General features: G+C 43.0%; 1 protein-coding gene across 2 annotated transcripts in view; it reads right to left on the bottom strand.

Moving 5' to 3' along the window:
- PARP8 (poly(ADP-ribose) polymerase family member 8) overlaps positions 1-20,224 on the bottom strand; it is a 192,734-nt gene that overhangs the window by 45,913 nt on the left and 126,597 nt on the right. For both annotated transcript variants that reach the window (XM_063128667.1, XM_063128668.1), the window contains 6 exons: positions 17,858-17,952; positions 12,553-12,613; positions 10,444-10,534; positions 4,592-4,658; positions 3,458-3,583; positions 91-655 (listed from right to left, as the gene is read on the bottom strand). In XM_063128667.1, the coding sequence (XP_062984737.1) occupies positions 91-655; positions 3,458-3,583; positions 4,592-4,658; positions 10,444-10,534; positions 12,553-12,613; positions 17,858-17,952 (1,005 nt within the window). The remainder of the gene's footprint in view (positions 1-90; positions 656-3,457; positions 3,584-4,591; positions 4,659-10,443; positions 10,535-12,552; positions 12,614-17,857; positions 17,953-20,224) is intronic.

The raw sequence follows: 20,224 nt of genomic DNA on the forward strand, positions 1-20,224 counted from the left end.
TTTCCACTCCCGTACGTATCGTATGTTTAACTGTTTCAGAAATATGTGGGAAGAGAAAAGAAAGCCCACAGAACAAAACTGGTTACGCACAGTGGATTGTGATGGTGATGATGAAGATGGTGTTAAGATACCAATAAGCCCTGAGGTAAGAGAGAGCCTCCTGCCCTCTGCTATGGTGGGTTCTTTGAAAAGCTCCATTTTAGATGACTTGGGAGCACTGGAGTAAGTCTTGCTGAGTAACTTGTGGTTCTTCAGCCCGTCTAACTCATCCATCCGAAGGTTACTGGAATAAGACCTGCTTAAAAGTTTGTGGGGCTTCAAAGTACTGTTGTGCTCACACCGCATATCCCCAGAGCATGGTCTACTCAGCAGCTTATGGGGCTTTAACGTGATGCACTCGTCCTGCTTGATGGCTGCTGAGCAGGAATGGTTCAACAGTTTGTGCGATTTAATGGTCATGGCATGTTCAGCCCTGGGATCGCTAGACAACGAGCGACCAAAGGTTCGGTGAGACTTTGTGACACAGGCATTCTCAGCTTTAACTGTGCTAGAACAAGTCCTCCTCAATAACTTGTGGGTTTTTGAGATGCCGTCTTGTTCGGGTTTTAGTTTTGATTTGTTTTTCCCACAGCCTGGTGGAGGATAACTTGGCGACCTTAAACATAAACAGAGAGAAAAGTTAACAAGCTTACCGCATGAAATGCCAAAAGAAAAATGATTTTGACCCAGTCTAAATTGCTGCCCCTCCCCATGTCCCGGAAATGAACACTCTCCTTCTGTTCCCATGCCTGGTGGAGAGTCAACAAATTGTCTACATACATACATTATGAACCTGCCCATTTTTCCGTTTTAACAATTTTATTGTTTTCTACAAAGAAATAGAAAAAAAAAGACAAGCAAAGAAAGAAAACAGAACAGAACATCACACACTTAACTAACACTACACTACACTACATCTATTAAAAGCACACATGCAAAACATATAAGGCCATATTCCATTTGAGGCAATCTTCATGTCAGACATATAGTCTATCAGTAACTTCACTCTAGCCAGCCCAGTGTAATGAATTGACCACAGATTACAGTATATGGAAAAACCACAGACAAATACATCATTCTTTTGCAACACTTGTAAACCTGCCCATTTTTAACACCTGCCTGTTTGCTGAGCCCATGTGAAAGGGCTTCCTCCCAGGTTGCTCTCAAACTGTGGAACTTGCTCCTTCAAGAACTACAATTGGCTCACACTCTCTTGGCTTTTAGAAAGGATGTGAAGATGCATCTTCCTAATTTAGACTTTTAAATGATGCACTTAATGTTTTATTGTTTTTAATATTTTTGTGTGGGAGTTGTTGCTTTGTTTTTACTATGATAACATTTTATTATACATTATTGTTATACACACCTTCATGGCTTTTTTTTAAAAGGAAATAAGGTGCTATATAAATGTTAATAAGAAAGAAAGGAATGAAAGATTCCAAGTTTAATCCATAACATCATCAAATCAAGGATATAATTGAAGACCCTTTGGTCTTAGATGTGGGTTCAAGACAGATACAAGAAAACACTTCACTACACGATGCATGACTAATGTGTGCAATTCACTTTTGTAGGACGTGGTAATGGCTACTAGCTTACATAGCTTTCAGAAAGGAATGACAAATTCATGAATGATTGTTTCATCAATTGCTATTAGTCATGATAGCTGAATCCAATGAAACCATTGTATTCAGAAGCAGACAGTACACCTCTCAGAACTAGATACTTAAATGATGTGCCCCCCCCATTTTTTTCTTTTTAAAGTATGCTAAAAGCACAACCAAGACACTCACCAGACAATAAATAAAGATGCTTCACAGATCATGCAAATAATCTCTGTTGAAATATCAAAGTGTTACCTAGGGGGCTAGAACTTAATAGTTATTTCACGGCTGTGTGAGTTTTCCCATAGGACTGATCAAGCAGGTCAGCAGCTTGTCCAACAATGGCCTCTTACCTGATGTAGTTGAAAATCACACTGGCATTTTCACACTCTATAATGTCCACCACCTCTACAGGGCTGTGAATAGCTCTCTACAAGGCACTGGTAAAGGCCATGCAGGAAGCAGAACGAAAGAGACTGCATGATGGGGACCTGAAAACGCAGTGTGCAAAAAGCCTGACAAATTCAATGGTGTAATTTTTCTTACTAGGCACCCCATCACATATCTAGTTTTGGTGAATTATTCCAGTAAAACACTGACGTATATGAAATCCGAATCAGTGAAGGCATCCGTTTGCCATATATCAGACCAAGTGAGCTATATGCATGTCCAGATCTAGGTGCAAACAGATCCTCCATGCAAAGAGGAAGACTAATTGGCCATCCCAATTGGCACGTCTTCAATGTGAAGCTCTAGGTATGTATCTATCTGTATGTGCATCAAGCCACTTCACCTGGCTGACAAATGGGATTATTGCCAAATGGGATTATTGCCACTGCATACATTGGCAGTGGGGGAGTACACCAGTATGACCCTGCAACCCCCTCATATGTTGAAAGTGGGGGTGGCAACTTGCAGCCCTCGAGCGAATTTCAGAAGTCGGGATGGGTGCACTCTCTTGTGCCCAGCTCATTGATTCCTCATTGTGCCACCGCCACTGCCCATCCCAGTTCAGGGCACTGTGTGAGCTTCTCAGCAGTTTAGTGAGCATCCACCCTCTTTGTGAGCTACCACACATTTGGTGCAAAATGGCAGAGTGGCCTCTTCCAGTGTAAAGGGGACCTCAAGGGCTTGACAGCCAGTGGGGGTCAAGCCTCCATGATTCCCTTCCTTGCAAGGAAGGAGACCACGCCAAGTTCTTGACAGGAGTCGTCATCACTGCACGCCAAACACTTGTTCTTTCCTCAAGGAAACGATAAGTGTTTGGTGGGCGATGGTGACTCCTTCCCCTGCCGGCTGTCAAGGCCTTGTTGTAGTCTCCTTCGTTGCAAAGAAGGAGATCATGAGGGACTGACAGCCAGGAGGGGTAGCAATGACAGTGGACTGCTCCTGGGCGTTAACTCATCCCTGGAGGAGGGTTTTTTGGTGACCAGCAAACAGGTTCAGGGGGTGGATGCAGGGGAGTCCACCATACTCCCAGACCCTAGTGGGTACTCATGACATCCCTGTCTGCTAGCGATCATTTCAGACCTATGGCAAGAGTGATCTGTCCATCCTTCAGAATCCCACTGGTTGTGGAGAAAGAGGGAGAGGCATGGAAAGGTATTGAGAAAGAGAAGGGGTGGCCACACTCATGTTTTGGCTCTGGCACACCGCTAGCATGCATTGCTCAAGAAATAACCCCTGAGGGAAAGTGGCCCTCAACCAAAAAAAAGACTAACCATTCCTGCACTGAAAGACAGTGTGTGAACCCTGAAAGAAGCCAAGAGATTTTAATGGAACACCACTGTGCTTCTTTGATCACTTCCTCCTACCTGCGCAGTGTAGAAAAGATATGCAGGGGAGATTTCACCTTCTTCTCTGACATTTTCTTGTTGTGCGTACTGTTTGATTTTTCTTTGCCATTTTTCCATTGCTGCGTGACAAATGTTTGCATGATTCTGCAAGTTAAAAACATTTGTTAAAAACAATTAAAAAACATAATTAGAAACATATTGACAAATCTTTTCTTGTTGCCGGTAACCTAGTATCATCCATCCATTGTATTTTAAATCAGTCGGACCACAATCTTACAAGTATTTGAATCTGTGTACTCAACTCTGACCGTGATGAGCTAAAAACATATTAAGCTATTAACAAGCTAAAACCAGTAGAAAATTTAAAAGCAATACACAGTTTAAACTACGTGCTGCTTTAGACCTCAAAGGCTTTGATAAAAAGCCACATTTTAACTTGGCAGTGAAATGAAGCCAGCATCCAGACCAGTCAGGCCTCCAAAGGGGGGGGGCATTCCACAACCGGGGTGCCACAACAGAGAAAGCCCATTTCCCATGTCCCACCATAATGCATGCATGGTGTGACACAGAGAAGGGCTCATCCAACAGATGTCAATTCTCAGGCAGGCATATATAGGGAGAGGCGTTCCCTCAAATACCGAGATCCCAAGCTGTTTAGGGCTTTAAATGTCATTGCTGTCACCTTGAATTCCGACCAGAAGTGTATAGGCAGCCTAAATGGGAGGTGTTCCTTTGACCATAACAAACAAGGACTGACCCTAATTGAGCCATCAACCAATCTTACTATTATTATTCTTATTTTTTAAAAAAATGAAAAAAGGAACATCAAATTGTTTCTGATCTCATTCACTGGATGTTTGTCGCAGATGAAACATCTAAACATATAGAGGCAGCCATCCTTAATTATGTTGTTGAGAAAAGCAGGGGAACTGTTAAAAGGAAGACAAATGTGGCAATTTTAGTTACGTAGATTATATCAAGCAATATACATGATAAATCCTGATCGAGCTTCCTTTGGGGTTGTTAGGAAGCATGTGTCTATGACACCATTCTTAATAATTCAGAATGCATCAGGCCTAATGCTGCCGTCAGAAACGATACCTTATAACAACAAACACACATATTAGAGGACATCACTTTTGCGGAACTCACTTCTTCAGCTGATGCCCCAGTCCAAATCTTTCCTTAGTAGAGATCTGAAATACATCAACGGTGGGCACTGTAGAATAGAAGATATCATTGAAAAACATAGGTAAGTTCGCATATTTCGAAAGTCACTGCTGCACGTTATTGTAGTGGGGTAGCAGAGACTGCTCTGGTGCAAGTTATGTACTAGCAAAGTGCCCAAGGTTGTGCTAAAGAGTTGTGCAAAGAGAGGCCCCTGGGTTGACTCCTGAGTTTCATCCACAAATACAGATAGCACCTTTCCCATGGGATCCCTGTTGTTGGTACAAGCACTGCTGCCTGGCAGAGTCCCTCCCACCCAGCAACAGGGATAGCCATCGGTGATCTTCCCCCAGGCTCCATTCCAGAATGGGATTACTTAAACTAGGGGTAAACAGCTTGTGGCCCTCCAGATATTTTCGCTTACAACTCCCATCAGCCCTAGCCAGCATAACTGTAAGAACACTGGAAGCACCCCAACCCTTTAGCAGATTCTGCCATCTAATTCCCTTCCCCCAAAAATCTACTTGGCAGGACTGTGATCTACAAGAAAGGCCATTGTAGCTTTGGTTGGGTATTTGAATGCTGCAGCAACACCAGGCTGGATACCAGGATGTTGTAAGGACTGGGGAGCCATGGGAAATCCCAATTCCCAAAGGTCTTGGTGCCCACAAAGCAACAGCTGTCCTCCTCACCACCACTGCCACCCCAGCAGGAAAGGGAAAGGGGCTTTTCTGGTGGTGAGGAGGGCTTGGTGGTGGTGCCAAAGCCAAGCAAACCATGCCCAAGCTGTGGAGAGATGTGGGGCTGAGCTCATAATTTGTCTTGACAATCTGAAATGGAGAAGTTCATACTGCAAACTCCTCAAATCTGAACTTTGGCTGCATCACTAGGATAGAAGAGCAGTGTTTGTCCCATGAGCATGTCATGTTCCTGGTTCCTGACTCCCTTTATTTGGGGGACAAGGCCCCTTGAACTGAAGAATCTGTGATCACCAGAAGGGGAGTTAGCTACACAGATGGAGCTGCACTTCTGATTAAGGCAGCGGTGAGTCTCTTGTTTGGGCCTACAAAACATCTGGAGGTACACAAGTCCTGTCTTCCCTCTCCAGTGGCTCTACTGGCTATGGTTTATGGGAGTTTAGGTCATAATATCTGGAAGGCCATATATCCCCCAAACCCAGCTCAGTCTGGCTTTGCTTTTGCAGCCACACTTGAGACAGATCCTTCAGTTTGAGCCTCACATGGAACTATCCAAGGTGCTACATGATTAGCCTTATCAGAATCTAACCTCTGTTGCCCCTGATTTACCTTGTTGGAGACTGACTTTTGCTTTGCTTGACACTGCCTCATTAGAGCGAGAACCTTGTCTTACTTGAGGTTGCCTTACTGCAACCCAAATCCATGCCTAGCACACACCCCTTCTCCATCCTTGGACTAGAACCCTGACCAGCTGGAATCACAACCTGTAGCAGAAAAGACTAGCACTTTAATGGTCCCCGTAAGAATGAGTAACAGTGATTCACTCATATGGGAATAAATAAAATGCACAACATCATTGGGGTATGGGTGAAATCAGGTGAACCTCAGTATATGGGACAGGTTGTGTATGCATATGTGCTTACAAATAGAAAACCTATTCCCAATAAAATCCCACTTACAGTCAGCTGATAACTGATTATAAGAGTGTTTTAACTGGGAATGAGTTTTCAATAGTTTCACCCTGTGCACTATGTCTTTGCCATCCTAATATGATAAAACAGTAGGGATTGACTTTAGTATGGATACCACACTAAGGGGCTGAATGTTTCCCTTCTGGGACTTTAAAGACAGACAATATGCAAAATATTTCCATGTTCAGGAAAAAAAAGGATGGGGAAAATTCATACAATTACTTAGCTGTATGCTATATTAGGTATGCACAGCAAATTCTCAGAAATCATGAGATAAGATGAATTAAGTGTCATAAAGTCTCTGTCCTGCTGGATTGGCAAGAGGAAAGGTAGAGCAATACAATATAATGAACATTATAGAATATTATTCTCTAACGTAATGGTTGCATCCTACTAGAGTTCTAGACTTCTAAACCTTCCATCATGTGTTGGTGATCACAAAATATTTTTCAACAAGAGTAAAAAGTGTCCTTTAGGGGTTGGAGTAGTGGAGATCAGGCTTAAACAGAAAATTACAAGGAAATTTCAGGATAGGGGAGGCTCTGGCAGTCCAGCAAAAGCCTTACAGAAGCCCTGGATTTTTGAAGAGAGCTCGAAGAGAAGCAGAGGAAAATGGCTCATGTCTTACTGCTGATTATTTCCCAAGGAACAAACAGAGGGATGGATTTGTACTTTATGTAATGCAGAATAGGACTCATTAACTGCTTTTAACAAAGTGCTGTTAGCTGTAGCGGCAGTTTCATTTCTAACCGTTCGTTCCATCGGAGCCCAAACTTCTGAACTTGCTTAGCCTACATTTTGATTCCAGAGGGTTGAAGTGCTTTTTTAACTCAGCCACACTATCAAGCACTGTCATTTTGGCTTGAAGCTTGCTGTGATTGCAGAATTCTCATGGTTGCATTCATTCTTGCAAGTGCAGATGCAGGTGGGCAGACATCCACCATACCCTGGGCAAGAGAGACTAATGGCAGTGCATCCATTCAGATAAGAAAAGAAATAGGGTGGATTTCTCCCATGGTTTCCATCCTAATCCAAGCCTCTGAAGAGGTGAAATGACACCCCGTCCCTCTCTCCAGCTCTCCACACTTACTAAAGGGCTGAAGGGAAAAGCAGACTCTTCTCTCACTTTTAGGAAGCTTTGGAGAAGGACAGAAACAACCAGAGAAATGCCTGCTGTTTCTATCCTAATCCAAAGCTTTCTGCAAGATTGTACCTCTTTCTAAAGCTCTCTGAGCTTGCAAGAAGTGTGGAAGGAGAGGCAAAAATAATGTGCAGAAAGCATTGGAGGAAGACAGAAACAGTCAGCATTTCTCCCATTTTTCTGTCTTTCCCCAAAGCTTTCTGCAAGCCAGATAAAGTAGGGTTGTTGTTGTTGTTGTTTGCCCTTAAGCAACCACAGAGGGCTTGGACAAGAGGTGAGGACAGAACTGGTAGAAAAGACAGAGACATTGCTGGGAAGCCAAGCTGATATATTTTGACCCCTGCAGGCAAAAGTTGATCTGTATGTCCTGCCATTTCTTGCTTCTACTCCACTACTGGATATAATCCAAAGTCAAAAGTAGGGCAGTATCTTTATCAGGAGCAACAAAAATGTCACAAAACCATCAGCAAGCTTTCAGGTTCTCTGGGACTCTTAATCAGGCAGGGTGTTAAAACAAAACCAGAGAGGGGAGATTAAAATGCTGGGAGTGGTATCGCTGCTCACATCTCTTGCTGTTTTTAATTAACAAATTTGAGCTGGACTGCATATGCTTTTGGTGTGACTATTTTGGGTGAATAATGTCTGATGTATAAGAACAAAACAGCTATGCTAGATCAGACCAAGGTCCATCTAGCCCAGCATTCTGTTCAAATAGTGGCCAACCAGCTGTCGATGGGAAATTCACAAACAGGACATTAGTGCTACAGCAACCTGCCATCCATGTTCCCCAGCAGCTGGTGTACACACTACCTCTGATACTGGAGGTAGCAAAGAGCTACCACGACTAATAGCTATTGATAGCCTTCTCCTCCAGGAATTTATTTAATCCCCTTTTAAAGCCATCCAAACCGGTGGCCATTACTACATCTTGTGGAAGTGATATCCATTGTTTGATTATGCATAGCGTGAAGAAGTAACTAAGAATATAAGAACATAAGAAGAGCCCTGCCGGATCAGACCGAAGGTCCATCTAGACCAGCACTCTGTTCACCCAGTGGCCAACCAGCTGTTGACCAGGGACCAACAAAGCAGGACATGGCGCAACAGGACCCTCCCACCCATGTTCCCCAGCAACTGGTAAATTCCTTGTATTTGTCCTGCATCTCCCACCTATCAGCTCTATGGGATGAACCTGTTGGGTTCTAGTATGATGTGAGAGGGAGATAAATGTCTTTAAGCAAGCCTTATTTTATGGAAGCCTTACTCAGCCATAAAGAGAACCTCTTCTACTCACAGGAACACTGTCCGAAGGCTTAATGTTGACAAGGCATGAGATGGGAAGGGGACAGAAAGAGAGAGGAATGCATGAACTACTGTATAATTTATAAAGCAGGGCACGTAAAGTAGACAAATATTATTACACGTTCATGAGAGTTGCTTCCCCCAACTCCTTGGGAAGGAGGCAAAAGGAAAACTAAACAATGTAAAAGGAGAAAGTAGCTTTTAAGCTTTAAGGATCTTTTTTTAAAAAAGAAGAAAGAAAGAAAAAGAAGAATCATGACAGACAGAAGAATGTCATGAATAGGAAGAAGTGAGAGGGCAGAGAAACAAAGGGAATACTGAAGGAAGACTGAGGATGTACTGGATTGAAAAATATTGGGAGTTTGTTTCTGAGTGGGGAGGGAATTACATGTTATGTTAGAGTAAAGGGCAGTTGGCAAAACATTAACACAACTGGATAAGATTAGAAGATTGGAGTGTAGAATCGAAGATTGGGAAGAATGGAACCTTTGGAAGGCTGATATATTAAATAAGGTAGCATTAAAAATAGGGCTGTGCATAGACCCGCCAACCCAATTCTGAGGCTGATTCAAAGCTCTGAATCAGCCCCGATCTGCCTCTGGCAAATTTGGACTCAATCCAACCCGTTTAGGATACGGATCTGAATTATTCAGATTGACATTTTCCCAGGCAAGCAGTTGCTCCCACTCATGCCCCCTGCTGGACTTTCAAACCATGTTCCTGGGAACCCCCAAGTTCTTAAAAGCTTAATAGAGCTTCCTCAATGAGAAGATACTAATGAAGGAGAATCTTTCTGAAAGACAGGGGGTAAAATCCATCTTAAATCCTACTAGACCTACTGAAATAAAAGGGACATACATTAGTATTTTAATTAGTATATTAGTATTTTAACACTTAATTTTAACTTAAATTTAAATTTTACTGTTCTAACTCTGTATTTTAATTTTATATCAATTTTTGCTGTGTGGTTTTATCCTGATTGTGCTTTTTATACTGTATTTTGTATTTGTGTTTTTAAACTGTTGGTTGTTTTATTATGGTTTTAATATTTGTGAACCACCCAGAGAGCTTTGGCTATTGGACGGTATAAAAATGTAATAAATAAATAGTCACATGTAACTTAAGTCCCATTCATTGCAATGGGTCTACTCTTAGTAGGATGTATGCTGGATTTTACCCAGCTAGTCTACCATTACTGATCTTCCCATGCAATATTCAGCCACGTGAGAGTTTGGGGCATGTTCCTTGCCTCAGCAGTGGCCTGTGTGAACTGAAAGCCATTCCAGGATCACCAGCAAGAGACAATACTTCTTCAGAAGATATACTGATATAAGCAAAATGGGCTTGCCGAGGGCAAGAGCATGAGAACAAAAGGTAGGGAGTTGCAAACTATTGTCTTATAAAGAAAAAGAATCTTGACCTGAAGATTATACAAGAGGGAGAGTCCATCCCTCAACTTCATTAGTAATCCATTCCGACTGTTAATTAACCAGACAGATTTAATAATTGAATTTCTGCAGTGTTAACGTCCACCCATTGATTATTGTTACATCACCCTCTGCTAAATTAAAGAGCCCTTTAGGATCCAATAGTTCCTTCCCAAGAATATAATTACGCAGTCCAATCCACTCTTGCAATTTCTTGGTGGAGAAAGCTCATCACGGACACCGCATGCAGGTCTCACTCATGAAGGCATCATACAAGAGAAATGGAACAGTGACTTACCGGGGCCATTTAAATATTGTGTGAGTGAGCAGTGCAACCGCACAATTATAGGCTCTGTGCGGATTACGTCCCATGCCACTGCAATCTCTTCCTAAATCAAGAGCACAACAGAAGCCATTAGCCGTTATCATCAGGTTTCAATCCCACTATTCTTGCTTCTAGGGCTGGCAAAGGAAATGAACGTGCTCACCTAAGTTGCTGTCTAAATTCATTTGCCAAGACAGGAGTTGTATCAGCTTCTGCTTAATATTAGCCATTGGAAAGAGGTCAGTACTTGGTTTTCAATAGAAATTGGGTCCGCAAATTAGAAGAGTATGAACATTTCCCATTGCCACAGTACTATACAAATCTCTGCTTGGGGAACACTGACTCCACATAGGCTCCCAGAAATGAAGCCAAACTGCAGCAAGCAGTATTCTCATTTTCCTTCCGAATAGAAATGATTTCTCCAGACATTAATGCATTAGGGCTCAGTGGCAGATGGCAAAAGGCGCCATCTTTAGGTAGGGCTGGGAAAGACTCCTGTCTGGAAATCCTGGACTGCCACTGCCAATTTGGGTTGATCGGGATTGAGAAAATGTGTGCCCTCCAGATATGGTTCGACTGCAACTCCCATTAGAGCAGTACGACAATGGAATCAGTTACCTAGGGAGGTTGTGGGCTCTGCCACACTAGAGGCCTTCAAGAGGCAGCTGGACAACCACCTGTCAGGGATGCTTTAGGGTGGATTCCTGCATTGAGCAGGGGGTTGGACTAGATGGCCTTGTAGGACCCTTCCAACTCTGCTATTCTATGATTCTATGATTCTATGATAATTCCTCATCACTAGCTATACTTGCAAAGGCTGATAGGAGTCAAAGCCCAACAACATCTGGAGGGCCACATGTTCTCCGCTAGACTGACCAGTAATCTGATTCAATACAAGGCAGCTTCGTATGTACCTAAATTCCTCTCACAGTGACATGCAGATTTTAGGTGAAGTCAGTAGTATCGTTGCCTTCAGTCCAATAAAGTCAACATAATACAGTATTAGTTGTAGCCAGCCAGTAATCAAAGAACGCCACAATGTGTTCTGTGTGCTCAAGAGAGCTTCAGATTTCTCGAAAAAGCAGCCCCCACATGACATGAAGCTCGGAATGTACGGATTGAGTAAAATCCATCCCGTCTGTGTTTCATGGATTGCCAGGTGCCTTTTGTCATCTGGTGGGCTATGGTTCAAACAAAAAGGCTAAATCCTTTGGTGCGCCTAAAGTAGTTCTTTGGATCCTGTCCCAATAGTTGTCAGCTTTCCACAAGTTCACATATCTTCCAATTCCTAAAACCTGCATACTCAACACTAGGATTAGTTTCTTTCAGGCATACCCTGTGCATACAACCTTTAAGTAGCAAGGTGCAAATTATAATGAAGTGCATTGGTTTGTTCCCATAAATTGCCAGGAACTCTATCTATGAAATATACTTTTCTGTATTATTATTTTTAAGTCTTCTGTTTAAGCATGAGAATTCCTTGAAAAATTTTGAAAGGACAGAAAATATATTCATATATGGTAGAACTGCTCATAAATAAGATCCTGGATGAATTCCACTGAAAAGATAATCTTCAGGGGTCCTTCTTTGTGAGGTGGATGGCTACTAGGAAGAGGGCCTTTTCTGCTGTGGCACCCTGGCTGTGGAATGAGCTCCATAGAGAGGCTCACCTGGCACCTACATTGTACTCCTTTCAGCACCAGGTGAAGACCTTTTTATTTTCCTAGTATTTTAGCATCCTAGGCTTTTGGCTCTGCTGTTTTAATTCTGTATTTTAAATCTCTGCACTGCTGCTTGGTTTTATTCTAGTTGTACTTTTATATTGCGGTTTGAAGGTTCCATGCTTTATATTTTATGCCGTACCATATGGTTTAAATTTTTGTGAACCACTTAGAGAGCTTTGGCTATTGGGTGGTATAGAAATGAAATAAATAAATGAATAGAATGTACCATTTTAAGCAACAGAAGCTTCTAGAGGTCAAAAGGGAAAGGAAGTGCTGGTGGGAAGATGACCACACATTTTGACAAAAAATTAGACATGTATTAATGTTCATTCTATTACCATATGATTAAATTACTTACATCAAGAAAGCTAACATCAATATGCAGATCAATATCTACATCATCAATGGCTCCATATTCCCTGAAAGGAAAGAATAGCATATTACACCTAACTGTGATACTCTTGATCACCCGTGAAGTACAATCCTATCAGCAGCCTGCAGAAGTTAAAAACAGAAGACATTCAACCATATCTTTAACCGGTTTCAGCATGGGGATAGAATTCCTGTAGTACTGAAAAGGTTTTGCAACATCAGCTACAGGCTCGTTTCTCAATAGCTTTTGGAGATACCAGTGCATTGAAGTAGAATGCACATTCTGCAAGCGACAGGTAACCACGTTCAACCTCTAGCATCTCCAGTTAAAAGCATCTGGCCAACCTCTGCCAAAAACCTCTGCTAGTCATAGTAGAAAGTACTAGGCTACAAATAGTTTGATGTGATATAAGGCAGCTTGCTATATCTTCAGTGTAAGGAGAGGTCGAGGTGAAGGAACAGCACAGTGAAGGAGACTTATGGTAGATTCACCTCCAAAAAGCAGCCTTTAGGAAATGAGAGGAATGTTAGGGGCAATAGATAACATTTGGAGATGTCGTTTTAATGACCTCGAAATAGTTCCATGCCAAGTATATATATATATATATATATATATATATATATATATATATATATGGAGCAAGCGACCATGTCAGAATTATTTTCAACTACATAGCTAGTACAATGCAGTGGCTAATCGTGCTACCTATACACATCTACTCAGAAGTAAGCCCCACTGAGTTCAGCTCCCAGGTAAGTGGGTACAGGATTGCAGCCTTAAAGACTGAGCTGTGAAGCAGTGCTGGCTTATTGATCACATTTATTACTAAATCACTTTCACCAAGCCCTAAATGGTTTAATTGGCTTGTTTTCGAAAGGCCAGTGGGTGGTCTCTCTCTCTCTCTCTCTCTCTCTCTCTCTCTCTCTCACACACACACACACACACACACACACACATGCTCAGTTTGGATGACACAAAAACCACCAGTGGGTTTAGTCATCAACTGTCAATGGAATGGTTAACAGTTGATATTTGTGTCGTCTGTCGGGCAAAACCCACCCCACAGTTGAGTTTTTTGCCCCAAAAACCACTGGAGAAACACAATCGGCTGAAGAGTTGATGGCTGAGTTCGGACGACACACTAATCAACAGGGGTGGGTGGGTGTAATAGGAACAAAATGGAAAACAACCGTTGATTAGTGTGTTGTCCAAACTTAGCCGACTAGTTGGTCAACCGGTGTTTTTGTTGTTGTCCGAACTGAGCCAGTGGAGTTTGCAACCCGTTGAGTGATTTTTTCACCTGGCTATAGAGTTCCGTGTCAAGAGTGGCCAAAACTGAGTCAGCAGCTCTGCTACAGCCAGCACAACTCACAAAGGCTGGCGGGATAGCACCGGATGGACTGAGGGAGGAGGGGGGATGGGGAGGAGGCTGTGTCAATCAAATGCCAGGTTGACAGTGAATCCATTCAACATGAGCCTCAACTTGTCCATGGGGCATGGCCCCATGTCACGTGGGGAGTACCCTGAAAACCCCCAACCATGAGTTGACTGCTTCACCCACCATTGACTAATATGTTGTCCGAACGCAGCCAGAGGGAGATAAGGGGTGTCAGAAAAAGAGAAAGAAATGTTTGGCTCCAGTCTGGCCCACTGCTGGCTTCAGTCCCTGACAGAAAAAGTGGACCTCAAGAGAAAAAAGATTTCTTACCCTTATTCTTAACCTCTCCCCACTCTGATTATTTCTATACCTTTTCAAGCTCTAAGATTTTCCTCAGCCCAAGTAAGAACTGTATTTGTGATTAATTCAAAGGTGCTGGGGGAACAGAAAGGGGAATTGGAGGGGAAATAGCAGGGATGAGAAAATGCTTAAGAGCCCATCTCCTGTTTCATGCAGTGGAGTTCTGTCTAATAACAGGATGGAGATCCCCCTACAACCTTATGAGCAGTTTTCATTTTTTATTTCCTAGCTATTTAGTTATGCTCTGCACATCCTTGGATTACTGCAAGACAGGGCCTTAAGGCAAAGTCACATAATTAAAAATTAGTATAAAGAATGCCTATAAGCATGTGAATTATATTTGTAACATTTTATAGGCTTCAGTCCTTCCTCAGGTTCTCATTAAGCACAGGCTGGGGCAGAATGGGTTTACAGAATCATAGAATAGTAGAGTTGGAAGGGGCCTATAAGGCCATCAAGTCCAACCCCCGGCTCAATGCAGGAATTGATGCAGGGTTCAGTTTCTACTGCCTTTCCATTTTCCTCGTAAAGTCTACAATTGAAGTTAGGAATTTTGTAAAGACGTCTTAGCAATAATTAAAAAAAAGTCTTACTCCAAGGATTCTTTGCACATGCCCTAAGGCACCCAATGTAATAAGAGGGATGGCAGCCATCACTACCAGCCTTCATTGTACATACATATGCCTCCTTAAAGGAGCTTTATGGGATGTTTTGGTAGTTGAATTTTCTACTCTAGGCCCAAAATATTTTAGGCCAACTGTGTGGATAGCATCATTATACAACATATTCACTAGATGGCACTGGACTTAGTTATATCTGGGTGGGTTCAGGTGTATCTTGTTGCTGTTTTGTTCTGGTTACACACACACACACACACACACACACACACATTCTTCTTTAGCTTCCTGACTCATGTGTCCTCTAAGACTACCATGACACCAACCTCACCTACTGGTTCCTGGGTCAAAGGTAGCCTCTTATGGAGAATAGTCAACAAACTACAACCCCTAAAGTACCTATCCCTCTCATGTAGACAGAAACACAATCCTTGGATAAAAAGCCAGATGAGGTTCACACATCTACAGAAAGTGTTCTTTAATTGTAAAAATGCCTCGCCCTGGCAGACCGAAAATTGCTGAATGTTACCGATTGTTGGGGTGGGGATGCAGGAACACTGCCTATTCAAAAGGTGACCCCAGCGAAATTTGCAGCTATGCCCCAGTTACCAGACAGGGTTGCGGAAGTCAGAAAATAACAAGTGAAGCGGGCAATGGAAATCAATATCCATGGGAGCATTTTCGACCACCAACTAAGTCATAAGCATTCCCAGCAGTTGTACAGAGAAGAAATGCAAAAAGATTTCTATTTGCAAGCCAGAAGCAGCCAGTTTTTATATTGTATTGAGCCTCTGAAGATCACACAAACTATAATGAAGCAGGTACTCAAGAAATTAAACACACTGATGTTTTTGTAAGGAGTTACATTTCCTTTCATGGTCTTTAGACCCCGAGAGAGCTTATTATGGAAGTATATACAGTATCCCCAACTATAGCTGTTCTCGGGCCTTGCAATTAAATGATTATCTTATTCATTTCCTGTTTGGCCTTTAATTTCCAGTGTCCTCTATACTTAATGAATTCCCACTTAATTCAAACGGCATGTAATGAAAACAAGATTTTCCTGTAGTCATATTGTCTAAGGAACTGGAACGTACACTCACAAATTCAATTCGTATGTCACTCTGCCGAACGAAACAAATGAATTTTAAGGCACATTAATCTGCCTTCACTAAATGGGCTGGCTGGTTGGACGAAGCAACATATGCACTGGCCTTCTTTTTTTTCACGCTTATAAGCTCATGTTCAAATCCTGACAACCTTACAAAGGAAGAAAAAGACAGAAGCCATAATGAAGCAATATCACTATAAATGCTGATGAGGACTGGTCCCTTCCAAAGTCTTGTAGGAATTTAATCCATGAAGATCAAATGGCACATAAAGCACAATGCCAAAGGCAGACAGCTCTTTTAGGTGTTCTTCAGGTGAATGTGGAAAATCTCATTTGGCTATTTTTGTTCTGACTTTGATTTATTTCAGTTGATGTATGCTGGAAACACATGTGCAACTGAATTAATGGATGAATGAATATAGTGTCAGATTCTGGGCCAACCTGCAGCTAGGACCTCCCAATTGTAGTCATGTGAAGCCACACTTGGTTGGAGGAAGAAAGGCAATATAATATCTACTAATCTCTCAGCAACCTTCTGAGGTTGCCAAGGAAGAGCTATAGTTGGGTGTTAACTAGCACTCAGTGCAATCCTATGCATGTATACTTGGAAGCAAGCCAGTGTTCAGAAATGCTTTCTGCCTCATGAGTGAGTTTAGGATTGTAGCCCTAAACTGCCAGCAACTACTTATTTAATCCCCTGGAGTCTTCACTGTATATGCAGAAGTCCTGAAACGGCCAAAAACAACTTGGCAGTGAAGCCAAAAAAAGTATTTTCAATCTCAATAACTTTAATAATACACAATTCAGCCAGTTTAATAATACAAAAACAGTCCACAGGCTTGAAAAGGTAATAATTCAGTATATTTTTCCTTTGTAAATCAACTTACCACTTTAGAACACTGCAGGACGTGTCTGTAGTTCTACAGAGATTCTCTGTAAAAGCCTAAATTCAGCGTCCAGATCTGACATCTTTGAAGGGCTATCTTAGCCCTAGTGACCAGGCCAGGGACCACTGCTAACACCTGCCATGGGCCTCCATTAAAAAAAAAAAATCTGCCCTGGTGTTTTGAGCAGCTGCCATAATAATTTCCCATAGTGCCCTGGATGTAGCATCAGTCTGGAGCATCAATGGGAAACTTAAAAGTTATTCAGCCTATATTTACTTGGTTTGAGATGCCAGATTACAGCTGGCTCTCGTGACTATGTGCCCTAGTTTACAGAGGACAGTCCTCTGTCTGAAGGTCTGTTGCAGGGCAGTCCTCTGTTTGATGGCACTCTCTAGTGGAAAGGGCTCCAGTTTAAAGATTAGGGCCACAGCTAGACCTAAGGTTTATCCTGGGATCATCCAGGGTTCGCCCCTGCCTGAGAACTGGATCCCCTGTGTGTCACCTAGATGAACAAGTTTGACCCCTGGACGATCCCGGGATAAACCTTAGGTCTAGCTATGGCCAAAGAATCATAAGTAGGAGTAGAAGTACAGGCCTTGAAGATGCCCATCAGCACTTAGCAACTGGTCAATGGTCTGACAATGAGCACAGATTACCCAATCAGTCTCCCCCACTAAGGTGAGACATATTGTTTTTTATTTAAATTATAGCAATTATGCCTATATTTGCATCGGTACATATAAATTAGGACATACACATTTCATGCCAATCGGTGTCCTCTTTTTTTCATGAAGCATTTCCTCTTTTGGTGTGACATGTTAATGGCTGCCTTACCTTCAGTACTAGCTGTATCCATTTCCTTTTCACTTCTCAGCTTCAAACCCTTTTCTAATCCAACCCCAAATATACATGAACAGAGATAGATGGAAAGATATACCTGAGAGATACTGCATTTGGCCCATAGAGCTCCCTCACGGCTGCTAAGTCAGCCTCCAACTGGGGGTGCTTGTGAAGTTCTCCATCATAGCTAACCTGCAAAGAGAGAGAGGGGGGGGGATTCTCTTTAACATAAAAAGGGGCAGCAAGGGAAGACTTCACCTTCAATACCAGTCATTCCTTCCAATGACTGGTCCAGAAATGAAGTCACTTTGTGGCTGAAGGTGTAATAAGGGGTGCGCAGAGTGGATCCACTCTGTCTTGACATTCGGAGCACAGCTCCGTTGAGGGTCTTCTCCACTCCAATTTTTGGAGCGGCCCTGTCCCTCTGCACCATTGGATTACCCGTCGGAGAACCATTCCATTTTTGGATAACACCTCTATTATTGTCTATGGGAATTAACCAAAATGCTTACAGCTCTGTCATTTTAAAAAATAAAGAGATGAAACTTTGCACTGTGAGAGCTATTAAGTAGGGAGTTAGCCAAGCCAAGTTTGAATCAGAACAGTTCATTCTTTGCTTTTCAGAATTTTTTGGAGATTTTAAAATTATTATTTTTAAAATCCGCTGTCGTTTTTAATGAGAGAGAGCTGAAACTTGGCAACATGATAGCTCTTAAGTAGGGTTTTAGGTAGGGATGTGCTCCGCTTCTAATCAGACCAATGAATTAGAAGCGGAGCGGGGTGCTTCACCTCCCCTTAAGGTGGAGGCGAAGAGGATTGGGGGGCCAGCGGAGCGTGGCGAAGAGGATCGAGGTGAAGGCGGATTCTTCGCCTCGATCAGGAGCTCCGCCGGAAAGGTAAGTGGGGTTTACCGGGCCCTGCCGCTGTCGCCCATGCGGCGACACCGGCAGGGCCCGGTAAACCCCCCTCCTCTCCCTTACCTGCCTCCGTCCGCGGTCCCTCGGCTTCTTCAATTGAGCCCGCAGTTTAACCAGGAAGTCTAGGCCGCACTTGCGGCCCAGACTTCCTGGTTGAACCGCGGGCTCAATTGAAGAAGCCGACGGACCACGGATGGAGGCAGGTAAGGCCCCCCTCCCCCTTGGTCCCTTACCGGGCTCTGCCACCGTCGCCGCACGGGCGGCGACGGCGGCAGGGCCCGGTAACCCCCCCCCCCGCCCTCTTCTCCCGGCCTTACCTGGCACCACTCCCCTCCACTGAGGAGCTCCGATTCGGAGCCAGAGCTCCACAGCGAAGAGGAGCGGAGCCAATCCAAAATTTTCGGATCGGCCCGCAGGGCAGAGCGGGGGGGGGGGGGCATGCACACCCCTAGTTTTAGGCATGCCAAGTTTGAAACAGATCTGTTCATACCTTGATATTTAGGAAATTTAAAAAACTTCCCTTCAAACCATTCCCCCCATAAACACACACACACACACCTCTCTCTCTGATTCTGCATTAATTCACCCTGCACATTTATGGAGGGAGCTATTATTCTTTACTTTGCTGATGCACAGCTGATCTCTATTTTTATAAACTAAAGATGAACAACTGTGCATCAGCAAAAGATAAAAGTCCCTCCATAAATGCGCAGAAGTGGATTAGCATGTGTCTGTTTAAGGGGGATAATGGTTTGATTTTTTTCCTTAAAAAATCAAGGCATGAATGGATCTGCTACAAACTTGGCATGTGTAAAGCCCTACTTAAGAACTATCAGGGTGCCAAGTTTCATTTCTTTATCTTTAAAATAAAGATGTAAGCACTTTGAGTAATTCCCATAGGCTGGGCTGTGAAAGTTTGACAGCTGTCAAACTTAAGAAAATTCCTAAAAATCAAGGGATGAACCAATCTGATTCAAACTCAGTATGGCTAAATCCCTACTTAAGAGCTCTTGCAGTGCCATGTTTCATCTCTTTATCTTTAAAAAATGATGGGGATATAAACATTTTGGTTAATTCCCATAGACTATTATCCGAAAACAGAACAGAGCTCTGATGAGGTGCATCTCCGCTCCATGGGTATTTGATTGTTTTGAAACCATCTCCTCTCTGCTCCATGAGATCAGACCTCCAACAGACCTCTGACAGACCCATGGATTTGTGGAGTGGAGAGCACACCCCTAATATAAAAAGGGACTCCTCTCTTTAAATGGTAAGCAAGCCCTGCTGCATTTCAGGGCCCTCCTGTTCATTTTGCAGAGTGAGGCTCTTGACTTGTGCCCAAAGTCCTGTCCTGGCAGCACCACTAAATGGAAGAAACTCTTTACTGGATGCTCCAGGCATCCATCTTGTTTCCAACAAGTTCCAACCAACTGGAGAAATGGGATCTTGAGGCTTCACACCTTGGATAGTTCCTTTAGAGTTCTGACTGAAACCTGGAGCAGATTCACGGGCATTGAAGCCTCCAGTGGACATAGCACATTGTATTA

This window comes from Elgaria multicarinata, chromosome 6 (genome assembly GCF_023053635.1).
Source record: "Elgaria multicarinata webbii isolate HBS135686 ecotype San Diego chromosome 6, rElgMul1.1.pri, whole genome shotgun sequence".
Taxonomy (NCBI): domain Eukaryota; kingdom Metazoa; phylum Chordata; class Lepidosauria; order Squamata; family Anguidae; genus Elgaria; species Elgaria multicarinata.